Source organism: Erythranthe guttata, chromosome 5, assembly GCF_056151865.1.
Source record: "Erythranthe guttata isolate IM_541 chromosome 5, IM_541, whole genome shotgun sequence".
Taxonomy (NCBI): domain Eukaryota; kingdom Viridiplantae; phylum Streptophyta; class Magnoliopsida; order Lamiales; family Phrymaceae; genus Erythranthe; species Erythranthe guttata.
In genome coordinates this window covers 4,518,212-4,531,619 of record NC_142537.1, presented here as the reverse complement: position 1 = coordinate 4,531,619, position 13,408 = coordinate 4,518,212, and the positions used below count along the sequence as shown (strand labels likewise).

Sequence of the window (13,408 nt, the reverse complement as noted above, 5' to 3'; positions counted from 1 at the left end):
TCAATGGTGGTGGGGTGGTGGTGGTGGTGCTGCTACTGCACATTAGTTCTCGTGATTATGCCCCCACTTCACATAGTAGTGGGTTACAGCAAATAATAACTAATCAAATCCACATATATGTGTGTATATAAAATATTTTTATAATTAAAGAAATATAATAATAATAATAATAATATATATTGGGCACAGATGCCTAGGGGAATGTCTGTGGGACCCAGTGAATGAGCAAAAGTAGGTAGGGCTTCTCAGGTCTTTCTCAATCTTTCAAGTTGAAATAGTATTTATAGGAAACATGGCATGGCTTATCTCATCATCACCCTTTTTTTATAAAATAAATTAAATTAAATTAAAAATAAATAAAGTGATTGAATTGAATAGGTCTTTCTCACACTTCAGGTCTTGTTTGTATATATCAATAGTCGGTGAAGAAAATGTTTTTTCTTTTCATTTTTTTTTATTTTTTTAATTTTGTTTTTTATTTGAAGAAGCATGTGTAGAAAATACTAATACCTAAAAATTGGAGACCCACAATCAGATTCTGACCTAATAATTTGCTCCTTTTAAAATATAAATAAATAAATAAATGTAGGTTTTGATATGAATTAGGGTATGAAAAGCTACTACTACTATTTTTCTATATATCATCAATTATACTAGTTTGTATAGATGAAAATTATACATTTTAATTGCCAGCAGCCACTATATAGATCTGATGTTTACTGATCAGATGCTACATCGGGTGATTTTTAGCCACTGATGTTATTAAATAATCACCCCTTAAACATACATATATATTGGTGTGTATGGAATTATGTGCAGATCAGCAGTTAATATTATAATAACATCCAATAAAACAACACATATATATGTATATATAGCTCAAAATACAAATCCAGTCGTTTACATTATTACAAATTAAATGACACTTAATTAACAACTCTCTCTTTTCTTGCCCTTAAAAAATCCGGGCTTAATCACTTCTTCGTCGATCTCCTCCGATCTATAATCGAGCTTCTAATTACTCCAACAATGACACGATCAAAGGTAATAAAACATAATTAAACCTTAATAAATAACCATAGATAAAACCCTAAATATATATAAGTTAGTTTTTTTTTTCTGATCACCATCCAAATTAAACAAACACATATCACCCCCATCACAAGACATAATCATCTTAAAAAATATTATATAATTATAAATATAAATATAGATATAATTCCCATGGAATACTAATTAACAATATTGTGTACTAATTTAATTAATTTTCTTACCATGATCCTCCTCCACCTATAACTCCATTCCAATAACCAGTTGCGGCATGATGATCCGATCTGTTCGCATCGTTCGCGTTACTCGAGTCCCGATTCTTCAAATCTTCGAACGGGAACAAAACTTTCCCATTTTGCTCTTCCGCCCCCTGGAAACTTCCGTAATTGCTCCCGAGCCCATCGATGGAGAAGTTGAGATCAGAAGACTTGAATTGACCAGCCGGCATCATCAAACTAGAAAACCCTAACGGCGAGCTATAGTTAACCGCGCTCGTAATAATCGGATCCGTAATAATACTATTATTACTCGTCACAACGGAAGACGAAGAACAAGGGTTGAGCTGAAGTTCCTTAATGTCGAAACTCGGAACTCGTATCATTTCATTTATCGCCTTGAAATCATTCATCGAGAATCCCAAGTTGAGATCTTGATTAATAATATTATTTTCAAGAATATCATGGATTTTGTTGAGATTAGGGTTTTGTGGTGGGATGAGTAAATCTTGATTAGGGATTACTTTGATCTTGGAGTTTGATGAAGATGAAGATGAAGACGAGCGTTTGTTCTTGCGAGAACCGCCGCCAACGGGAATATTCCGGAGGGAACCGCCTTCGGTCCAGTACCTTCTGCATGTCTTGCAGAAATACCTAGGCTGTGACAGGCTGTAATTGTTGTAGTAGCAAAACTTTGTGTTGGTTGAGTTGCATCTAGGGCAGTTGATAACTACTTTTTCTTTCGGTGCTTTTCTCTCCACCGAAGATTGTTTCGGGCATGTTGCTATGTCCTAATAATTATTTAAAAAAAAAAAAATTAAATTAAAGAAGATCCAAGAAAAAGATTGCATATATATATATATACAAGAAAGTAAAGTAGTTAGCTGATTTAACACTTTCTCAAAGATGAGAAACAAACAGTAGAAAACAAGGGGGGAAGAGAACAAATAATAACAAGAATAATATATATAACAAATTTAATCTTTTTTGATAACAAAGTGAAGTGAAGTGAATTATCAAAAAGATTAAATAAAAGAAAGCTAGGTTGGAAATTAACAAAGGTGACAAAATTAAATGAAAAAAAAATTAAATGAAAAGGTGTTTGTGTGTGATGGATCTGACCTGAGGCCATTGAGCAGAAGCAGTGTCCATTGAGGAAGAAGAGGGAGAAAATTGTAAAGTGTTTAGGCACAAGTAAAAAGGGAGTTGCTTTCTTTACTAGTGGTTTTTTTATAAAGTATGAATTGGAATTTTGGTTTGTGAACCAACCTTCTTCTCCTATAAGCTTTATTGCTTTATTAGAGAGAGAAAGAGATCTCTAGAGAGAGATGTATATATATATATATATATATATATATATATATATATATATATATGTGTTGTGTTGTGTGCATCTATGAGATGTTACACCACACTGACTGGTTTTGAACCGTCGATCTATATAAATAACTATCCATTAAGTACACATACACATGGGTGCGTGTTATTATGCGTCGATCAATTATTCAAGATCATCCAATATATTTCAACAGATGTAGCATCTGCGAAACCGTGTTGTGTGTCAAATACAACTCTTTTTTTTTCAACCTGCATTTTCTCCTAGGAATAATTGATGTTCTTAAATTTTTTTTAAATTCAATGCTCTTTAAATTGTACCATTTTTCCTCAAATTATAACAAATGAACAATATCTTAATACGCAATTTTCAAAAGTTCACCCCAACAACGTAACATCGTTATTTGTTTTAACACACTATGTTTAAAAATATCTTCAACAAATCTTTATTTAACAAAATATAGCAAGTTTCTTCCAAAAATTAAAGGAAGTTCCAACAGCTATTATAAAGCTTAACATCTGCGAGAATTGGATCCACCTCCACGGTACCATTATCGATATCAAATTAATCGATTTAGTATGCTACCATTTTCGCATCTCAGTTTCTTGTGACAAAGTTCATCAACTTCACGTCAGAAAATGTTTAGAGTTTTTTTTTTTTTTTGTTGGGTGATATTTGTTTGTTGATATGTAATTGGGAAACGGGAAAATAATTTTCGGTTTTAGCATTCTAATTTGTTGTAATTTATCATTTTTTGGGGTAGTTCAAGGGCAATGGGTATCTCATTGGGTCTGTCACTACAGTCTTGATTAATTGCTCAGCTAACAATGTGTAGGAACATATCATAAGCTAACAAATCTCCCATCAGTAATTGCCCTCGCTGGGAATCAAACTCGAGACGCTTGACTCTGATATCACTTGTAGGAGGACCTCAGGCGCTACTGGTTGTTCTAAAACTATTTAGTGTTAGAAAAAAATGCAAGCTCTAGCTTTACAGTGCATTCGCCACACACAAGCGTCCACATCATTCAGTTGTGGCCTACCCATACCCACGCCTCGTCACATAGACAATTACTGTCAAACCTAAGCCCACAATTTCGTTTCTATATCAATGTTGTAAAAGCTCGTGTACACTATGTTTCTCTGGTTATAAATAGTACTTTCAAATTTATTAGTTCAACGTAATCAATTACAAGTTATTGATTTATTATTGTTAGTTTCGTATCTGTTTTCTTCATTTATATATGTTTCATTATACACATACGAAAATTTACTACATGTCGAAGATGTTGATCAAATTTTGTTGATCTAATTGGTGATAAATCAATCAAGCGACCGTACAATAACTATAGTAAACTTTACAATATAATGTTAAATTTCGTTACATTGCAATTGTATGCGAGAGACTTTCACAAATTTGCTCATATTTAAGATATAGCAAATTATAAGGATATCTGAGGTACGGTTTAATTACAAAAAAAAATTCTTTTTTTTTCATAATTACGAGCATATACCAAAATATTCTCCGTATAACAAATTTATTATGTGTCTCAAAGAGTTAACAATAACGAAATCAAATAAGATTCCATCGAATATTCATTTTGTAATGACCAGAATACCCTAGGAGAGTCTAGTTATAAGGTTTGTAAAACAATTCTATTTTTTAATTTTTTTTTAGCTTTTTTCTGTTTACTGGTAACTAGCTCTTTTGTGTGAGAGGGGGTTATGTGTAACGCTTTACATCGGTATAAGGGATGGGGGCCCTGGGGCGAGGGATTTCGCCTCTATGGTGCAAGAAAATTGTATACAATACATTTTTTTTTCTTTAATTTAATTGTTTTAACATATGGTATTTGAGACAATTATTAGGTGCTTGTAATTTGCAAACAAGTAGAATGTTTTCGTAATTAAACTTTATCCAAGGGGTTTATTGTAATTTGTCCTTTTAAGATATTTAACGAATTAGCGGCAAAGCAGTTCATTGCGATGTGGGTGAGGGCAACCTGAAATGGAGGCCGGCCCAGGTGCCACGTGGCAAATGTCGACAACGACTATACAATACAGAATGATGGGAAATGAATGGTGATGGAGCCATGTGCGCCGTTAATAAAATAACTTACCGACGAATCATTCAATACTGTCCGTTGATGCTATCAGGCCTACTAAGATCAAATATTTATCATTTTATTCAATTTCGTAATTATTCCTACTAATATACTCCCTTGTTCCACAATAAGTGTCTCTTTTTAAAATTATTTTTGTTCCATATTAACTGTCACTTTATATTTCCAACACTGCATTAATTGTGTAATTATCAATTTTACCCTTATTAACTATCTCCAACACTCTCTCACATTAATTATTGCCAAGGGCATTTTAGTATAAGAACATATATTTTTCTAAAATTAAGCAACATTTATTGAGATCCTTAATCCTTGTGCACAAGCTAAAAAAGACAATTATAAAGGAACGGAGGGAGTACTTTAATCACATAACAAGTAATATTTTTATCTTAAACTACATGTATATCAATATTTTATATTCATAGATTTCCAAGAAATATTCTTCAATTCCAAAAGCCTGCAATCAAAATATTAATATTTAAAGAAGTATATACAGATAAATCCTCAAACGCTTAACACAAAATATGGATAAGTCATCGTCTACGTTTCACGCGCTAGTCAAGCTCAGTCCCTAATTCTACGTTTTTACTTTTTATATACTTTATCGCCTCTCTCTTCTTTTCTCTTTCTCTATTGCCGTTTTCTCTTCCCGACGGCAAGAAAACAACAGAAAAATCCCACAATGACAGCAAATGGTGAACCAGATCCTATCCGCACTCAAGTTCTTGGAAGTTGTCGGTACAACGATGAACCCAAATCATTTCCATTAACACGGATTCGACTTTAACGGAGATCTATGTGTATGTTATAAGGAAGTGGGATGATATCCATCCCAATGTATTCACTATCTATTATCAACTCACAGCTCCTATTTATAAGCACGAATACTGGAACATGGACACGTCACTACACGAATATGGACACTATGAAACAACATTTTAGAAAAAAAGTAGGACATTGGAACGGTCGAACACATGTAAATATGTGAAATATAAGAGTATATTAATCAAATATGAAATATTTAAATGTATATTTATAAATTTTGCATGTTTATATACTTTATTTATATAAATATTGTTATATGATCCATTAATTTCTAATTGATTGTCAAATTATGTAAAGAAAAAAAAAAGTCAAACGTATTCTCCCATGAATATTTTTCTCTTGGGTAGCTAAATAAAGAAATGACGATTTTATCCTTAGATCAATATCTTAATTTCGTTAAGTAAAAACAAAGCATAGATAATATCAGTAATGTAACAAATTTGAGCAGGAGTAAGATAACGGAGGAAGGAGAGGTAGAAGATCTTCGTCATTGGTTCGTTATATGTTCCGTTGAATGAAATGAAATTGGTTGATTGGTTTCATGCACATACGAAAATCGACGGATCATAAATCGAGAAGTTTGGTTCTTCGGTTTTATCGTAATACAACCTTTTTCCGAAGGACTTTCGGGTAGAAGCCATGGACAACGTCTCTTTTGATTATGAGGTTTGGACTATTATTGATTGTGAAGGCCCAAGATTAATGGACTTTCATTTTATTACATTAAATTAAAATGGGCTAAATTATGGCCCAACCCACTGAAATTCATATTGTATATGTGGGAACTTTGGCACTTCTGAATTAGGGATGGTAAAAAATTCAATCTTTTCCTTTTTTTTTTTAAATACATTTTTGGGTTTTTTTTTTTTTTTTTATTATTATTATTATTATTATTATTATTATTATTATTATTATTATTATTATTATTATTATTATTATTATTATTATTATTATTATTATTATTATTATTATTATTATTATTATTATTATTATTATTATTATTATTATTATTATTATTATTATTATTATTATTATTATTATTATTATTATTATTATTATTATTATTATTATTATTATTATTATTATTATTATTATTATTATTATTATTATTATTATTATTATTATTATTATTATTATTATTATTATTATTATTATTATTATTATTATTATTATTATTATTATTATTATTATTATTATTATTATTATTATTATTATTATTATTATTATTATTATTATTATTTATTATTATTATTATTATTATTATTATTATTATTATTATTATTATTATTATTATTTTTAATGTTATATTTGTATTATGCTTGAGAAGTGTTCTAGCCACCAAATAATTTTCTCAATTTTTCAGTCATTGGGTTGCTTAAGTACTGCTTATTGTAATGTATTTTATGCAGGGTTTGCCTCAATCAGTGCAATTGAGACCAGTTCAAAATATCATATACATATGTATTTTATTGTAATGTATTTTCTCAATTGAGACCAGTTCATTGGTCAAATATTCGACCCTTTTCCGTCTAATTGCTACCTTCGAATTTGCTTTCGCGAAAATCATCAACTGATAAGTATTTTCCGTTGAATTGTTAAAGAAATATTTTGCATCTATAAAGTAATTTTGGGAATTTTGACGTTTATAACAATAAGTATGTTTAGTTCTACAAATACAAAATTGTTCAAACCAGAAACAATTATTAAAGTTTGATCTAATAACAAAAGCGTCACCCATTTTTTTTGAAATTACAATCTTTAAAAAAAATATTTTACAAACATCCTATTTACAAATTAAAAACGAATGTCAAATATAACGATCATGATTTTATTGCTTACTTGAATTGCTTTATAAAGAGACAATACATTGAAAAGATTCGGTAATGTATCATAAAATTTGAGGAAAATTTGTTGATACACTCTCAAAAATATTTTGTATAGCTAACAATTCGCTCGAATATTTTGAATTTGCTAAAATTCCCTTGGGGCAGTTTAGTTGGGCATCTTATACTGAAAATAGACAACCTAGATTGTAATTAGACAATTTAGTTAAAGAATTTAGACTGAATATAGAGAATTTGAACTAAAAATTGACAGATTAATTGAAGGATTTGGATTGAAAATAGACATCTTAGATGAAAATATTATTTTTCCAATGATGTTGTGGTGGAACTTAGGCCGTCGGCGGCATATGACTAATAGGGAGAGGCGGAATAGTGGAAGAAATGCCAATTTTTGAAGTGTATGTATGTTGTTTTGAAAACGAATGAATCGGAGGATAATAAGAAATTTTCAGTCTAAAATGACTATTTTATGTCTGAACCAAATATAAATTTCTGATTTGAAAAGGGCTAAACAAATATTTACCGAATTGCCCCTAAAAATTTATGAACTCCAAAAATACTTATGTAGATGACATATTTAAGAGACACACGCATAAAACAAATTAGTGCAACAAAAAATAAGAAACAAAAAAAAATGTATTTTATTTTCAGCCCTAAATAAATAATTGATTAGGACCTTAAGTATAGGTGCATGTGATCACCATATTGGCGTGTACAAAGTTGCAGATACTGTTTAAATATATATGTGTGCTCTAAATAGATACACAAAAGAAAGGTAAATAGTGTTACGTCATTTTCAAATGAACCATTATAGAAGTGATGGTTTGGTGTAGATTGAGTTCATGTTTTCAGCTGTTTTGGATGGACCACACGGCAATCAAATACCATAAACAATTGCTTGAAATTTAAAAGAATTGCCAAACATTTAAACCTTCACCAAATTGGGATTTATTAATTAATTGCTTGTTATCCCAAAAACGATATCTAGATATTAATATGTACCAAGGATATTTTGCATGTTTAATTATTAAATGATGTTCATTTGAGTTGGAGAGTATAATTATTTGGTTTTTTTTTTCTTAAGAAGAATGACACTCGATGAAGGTGGGGAGTTGGGTTGGATCCCCTATCTGGGTATTGATTAAAAATAAATAAAAATCAATGAGTACATAATAAACCGAAAAGTGGCTAAAAATAGCAACTGTCAATGAACCGAAACCTATAAAAACAGATTAACAAAAATAGGCAGCTCAAACTAAAGATAAGACATAGGAATGCGTATAATCATAGAAAGAATGGGGAAATCGAGAGAGCCCGTACTCACAACAACAGTGGAGGCCACTTATAGTTCCACAAAAAAACGAGTGGAACATGTATATCGACAGCAAAATATGTGGCACCATGCGGCAAACGGACAATCCAAATGGACCAAAACAGACTACGATCACCTGCATCATTGCCCAACATAGAATAGAAAAGAAACTGCCTAATATTAAAAACCGCTAAAAATAGACATTGTCGAAAATGTAACATCATGAAAATCATGGCACCTGTGTGGGCGAATAGCGTCGAAATGATGGATATCCATACTGGTCCATTTGAATTATCATCTGAATAATCTGGGGAAGCTCAACTATAATAAACGTACGAGCCAACTCGGTTTGACACCCCAAGTTGGTTAATCGTCAGCAATTGCATTGCCCTCCAGTATGATCCGTTTCTCAAAGGAAGGAACGGTTAGATTACTCCTTTATAAGAAAATTATAATTCCTTATAAATGATCATTATAATGTGCACACTAAAAGAATTTGGACATCAACCTCTCCCCGTCTTATAGTTACTTTATCGACTTCTTGATTTTGGTTAATAACCACTTTTTTTATACTCCCTCCATGTCAAAATATGTGTCGCTTTGGGTTGTTGCACACATATTAAGAAAACTAATAAATGTGCGTCGATTTTAGAGAAAATATATATATAATGACTAAAATATCCATGTTATTAATGTTGTTTCCATTAATTCTCAGTCAATGAATAGTAATAAGGGTAAAATTGAGAAAATAGTAATTAATGCATCATTGAAATTCAAAAGTGACAGATAATTTGAAACAAGAAAAATCTCCCAAAGCGACAGTTAATTTGGAACGAAGGGAGTATATTTTATTTTTATCATTTTTTACAAATCTATTAGCAAGTGATACATCTCAGATTGTATCTTGTATTGCGTACTCCTGATTATAGTGGATTGGAATAGCTCTGCTTCCGGGGATGTAGATATCTCATTGGAACCGAACCTCGTAAAATTTCTTGTTCATGGTTATTTTGTGTGTGTGCGCGCTAATGTATGCAATCATGCTTCTAATTTTCACTGATCTCAAGCATAATTCATAACATAATCGAATCAGGTTAAAGTAAATTTTAATTCTTATATATGGAACAAAAATGTGCTATCGGTATGGTTTCTTACTGTGCATTCTATCGAAATTTAAACGATTGACCTTGAATAAAAACTCTGAACTCTATTAGTAGATTTTTGGTTATAAAACTTTTTCGTTCAAGTTTTCTTCATTAAAAATAAATAAAAATGAAATGTATCTTCAAATCCGTCTCGAAATTAAAACAAACAAAGGTGACATGAAGTAGGATACATATAATCCTAGGTCTGTAATTTCATGTTTCTCATGCATTGTCTCGCCAATATTAGAAAAAATGTGCTCACAATTTGGATAATATAATGCTCAATTTGCAAATTAATCGAGTCGAAGAATACGACCAACGGCGTCTGTGAACTAGGCTTCAACATTAGTATTTCATTTTGTTATGTAAGAATATTTAAATCTTTTTGTTTGTATTTGGAAATTGCTTGCGTTTGTAATCTTATTTAATGTATTTTCAATTTCCACAAATATTTAGAAATTAATAAAGAATATCAAAATAAATATCTCGAGCAAAATCGGGTTTCGGGATTCGATGCCCAACACCGAAGCATATGGGGCAACAAAGCCCGAAATTTGTGCTCCGGTGTCGAACATTGGAGTTCAAAATAAAACGATGTGGGACATTATTCCATTTTTTTGTTACCTATAGTACAAAATACATAATAATATCGGTATTATAAGTGTAATTTCTGAAAATAATTGAAGTTTCGAAAATATTTTCGAAACTAAAATCAATTAAATCAGAATTTAATATGTATTTCAATTTCGTTTTAAATAAAAATCATGCATATTGCAATTTTATTTCAATATGCATTTGACATTAGAAAATTAATATTTATTCCAATTTCAAAAATTAAATTTATTTTTATATGGGAATTTTCAGATCGAATTCGACTAAATTCAAAAATTATATGTTAATCTCTCAAATAGACAACGACAAGGCATCTAAAAGGAAGTAGGAGTATGGGTTAAATTTGATGGGGCCAATCCATCATCCCCAAAAAGCTGCAAAAGTTTTACGTTATCTTGGAGCATAGGCTACATCAAAATTATACTATAGTATTTACTTTAATTTATTTGGTGAGCAAATAAATGCTGGAAATATTAATTAATTTCATATAATAAATAATTTGGGTGAGCAACATGGATGCATAATTTGATGCCACATTTTTAGTGTACCTAATTAGTTTGCCTAATATATTCATTTGGTTTGAAATTAATTATTGTGATCTTATCAAGTAAGATAGGGTATGGGGAGATCTTGCTATTTTTCTTTTAATGTAAGAGGGGAATTAATTACCTCATTTTGCTGACTTTTTTTGTATAGTGATGAAGCTTTGATGGTATTGTCAATTGTAGTTGGGGATGTAAATGGATCGTTTCGGATCTAAATTAGCCATTTCTGCAGAATTTGATTTTTTTTAAGTGAAAAACTAGTTTCAATTCCGTTTTTTAAAAATCGAAAATCAGAATTTCAGAAATTGGAACGAAAAAAAACTTGCTCTAAAATCGTAAAATGTCGGATTGGAATCGGCGGAATTTAGAATTTTCCAACTTTTGTTCACCTTAAATATAAAATACATAATAATATTGTATTTTAATTGTAATATGCGGATTTTTTTTGCAATTATTTTTGGAACTTTAATCGGATCGGAAATCCAAATCTCATATATATTTCAATTCCGATCGAAATAATTTCGAAAAAACTGGAAGTCGGGATTTCAAATTTATAATTAAAAAATATTTTCCAAAATTGGAAAATTTCAAATCAGAATCGACGAAAATCGAAAAATTCGTTCATTTTTTTTATTTGGTAACATCTCCCTTTCAGAAGGAAAGTTTAGAGTTAAATTCTATTTTTGTAGTATTGAAGTAATGTGATTAAAAATTGATGTGGTTTTGCCACGGTTTGAACTTTGACTAGTCCATGTCATTTTCTTGCACCAAAAGACAAAATTCTTCGCCTTCGGGCATCATTCCTGGACTCGAAATGTTTTTTTTATGAAGGAATGCAATTATGCAAATCATTGTGACTCAACAGTCCGTTTAAGTAGGAGATCTGAGTCTGGTGCCACAACGAATCAACATTTCACACTACGACTGGCAATACTCGATTCTAGGATCTTACACCGACTTACCATCCCCAAAATCAATTGAGTTATACCCATACGTGCGTCCACAATTAGTGCTTAAATCAGATAATCAAAAAAATTATTTTTTTATTTAAATATTCATTGAGGGGGAAATAAATTATGAAATATTTGCGGTTATTAATTTGAAGAGTCCAGTTGTTTGAATTATGCAAATCTATTTGGGCCTACGAACGTAGGCCCATGGAGGTATGTTAATTTAGATTTGCTCACATAAACAAAAATGAGTACACCTGTCATTCACTCATTGGTACAAACCATGTCGGTTTTCTTTTTTTTTTTTTTTTTTTTTTACGAAGTAATTTATTATGTATATAATCTTCCTCAATTCATGGGAAATTATTGACGCTATGAGCAAAGATTTCAAGAATGTCGTCAGCAAAATCTCACCAAATTATTATTAGATTTGGATTTTGATTTCATTACAAAATGTGAGATGCCGTTTGAGATATATATGTCGGTGGGTCCAAATAAATTTTAATCAAATAAAAAACAATGGAGAGTATGTAAGATTAAGTTACGAAATAATTTTTTTTTTTTATCAAAGGAGCAATATCAATGAAACCCCCACCAAATTAAATTAACATTTGTCAAAATATTATGCAATATCCCTAATTTGCCCCCACATTGCACATATTACCAAACTTTATTTATCTACTATTTTACTCTTCTCTCAGCCCCGTCTTCTCTCTTTTCTCATTCTTATTTCCTTACAACGAATCCATAATTCATTTTCTACATAAATCCCCAAATTCTCATCTTCAAATTCCCAAACCATGCCCCTAATTCCCATATTATTAGAAGATCACATTTTAATTTTCGAGTATCATATCCATGTGAGTTTTTATATAAAGGTTTTGGATCCATCATTAGTTCATCGTTGCCCTCATCAATCAAAAACTCAAAGTCTCGTTCTTGCTGAAATCGGTAGTGATACATCGTTTGTAATGTGGAAATTTGAAGTAGGGTTTTGTGAAAAAGGGTTTAAGTAGAAGAGTATGAATTTGTTGCAGAGAGATAAGAGAGATATAGAGAGGTAATTAGATGTTGTCCAACTCATCTTCCAATTCAATTTTGATTGTCACATAGACGTCACAGCATATGTAACAATTCCATCTAAGTTAACTGGGAAAATTGGCAAAAAAAAAAAAAAAATTCTATCAATATATAATATATCCCCTATGCTATTGCTAAAGGAAATATAAAGATTTGTTAGTTTTTTATGAGAGGATTAACACAAATGATCTAAGATGAAAGAATGGTAAGTGACATTAAACATGATGCCAACAACTTCAATAATAATGTTGTGCACTTAATTTGACTACAATTGGTTTAATTTAAAAAAAAAATCTAATTATTTTAACATGTCAACCACTAAGCAATAAACACCAAGTAAATGTGATGTAGGAAACATAAACACACATTCT

At 30.5% G+C, this 13,408-nt stretch overlaps 1 protein-coding gene across 3 annotated transcripts; it reads right to left on the bottom strand.

Moving 5' to 3' along the window:
• Positions 1-844: 844 nt before the first annotated feature.
• Positions 845-2,574, bottom strand: LOC105964685 (dof zinc finger protein DOF2.5). 3 transcript variants are annotated; one of them, XM_088818684.1, is made up of 3 exons: positions 2,388-2,574; positions 1,275-2,056; positions 845-1,014 (listed from the first exon to the last, which is right to left on the bottom strand). In XM_088818684.1, coding segments are annotated over exons 1-3 (813 nt in total). In that variant the 5' UTR covers positions 2,418-2,574; the 3' UTR covers positions 845-1,013. The 3 variants fall into 3 exon arrangements, with proteins under 3 accessions (XP_088674810.1, XP_012844647.2, XP_012844640.2); XM_012989193.2 differs by having other exon boundaries at positions 845-1,000; XM_012989186.2 differs by having other exon boundaries at positions 845-2,056; positions 2,388-2,573.
• Positions 2,575-13,408: the final 10,834 nt, after the last annotated feature.

Coding starts and splice junctions, on each gene's coding strand:
- LOC105964685 (XM_012989186.2), bottom strand. CDS start 2,417: ATGGACACTGCTTCTGCTCAATGGCCTCAG. Junction 2,057..2,387: donor CTTCTGCTCAATGGCCTCAG/GTCAGATCCATC, acceptor AATAATTATTAG/GACATAGCAACATGCCCGAA.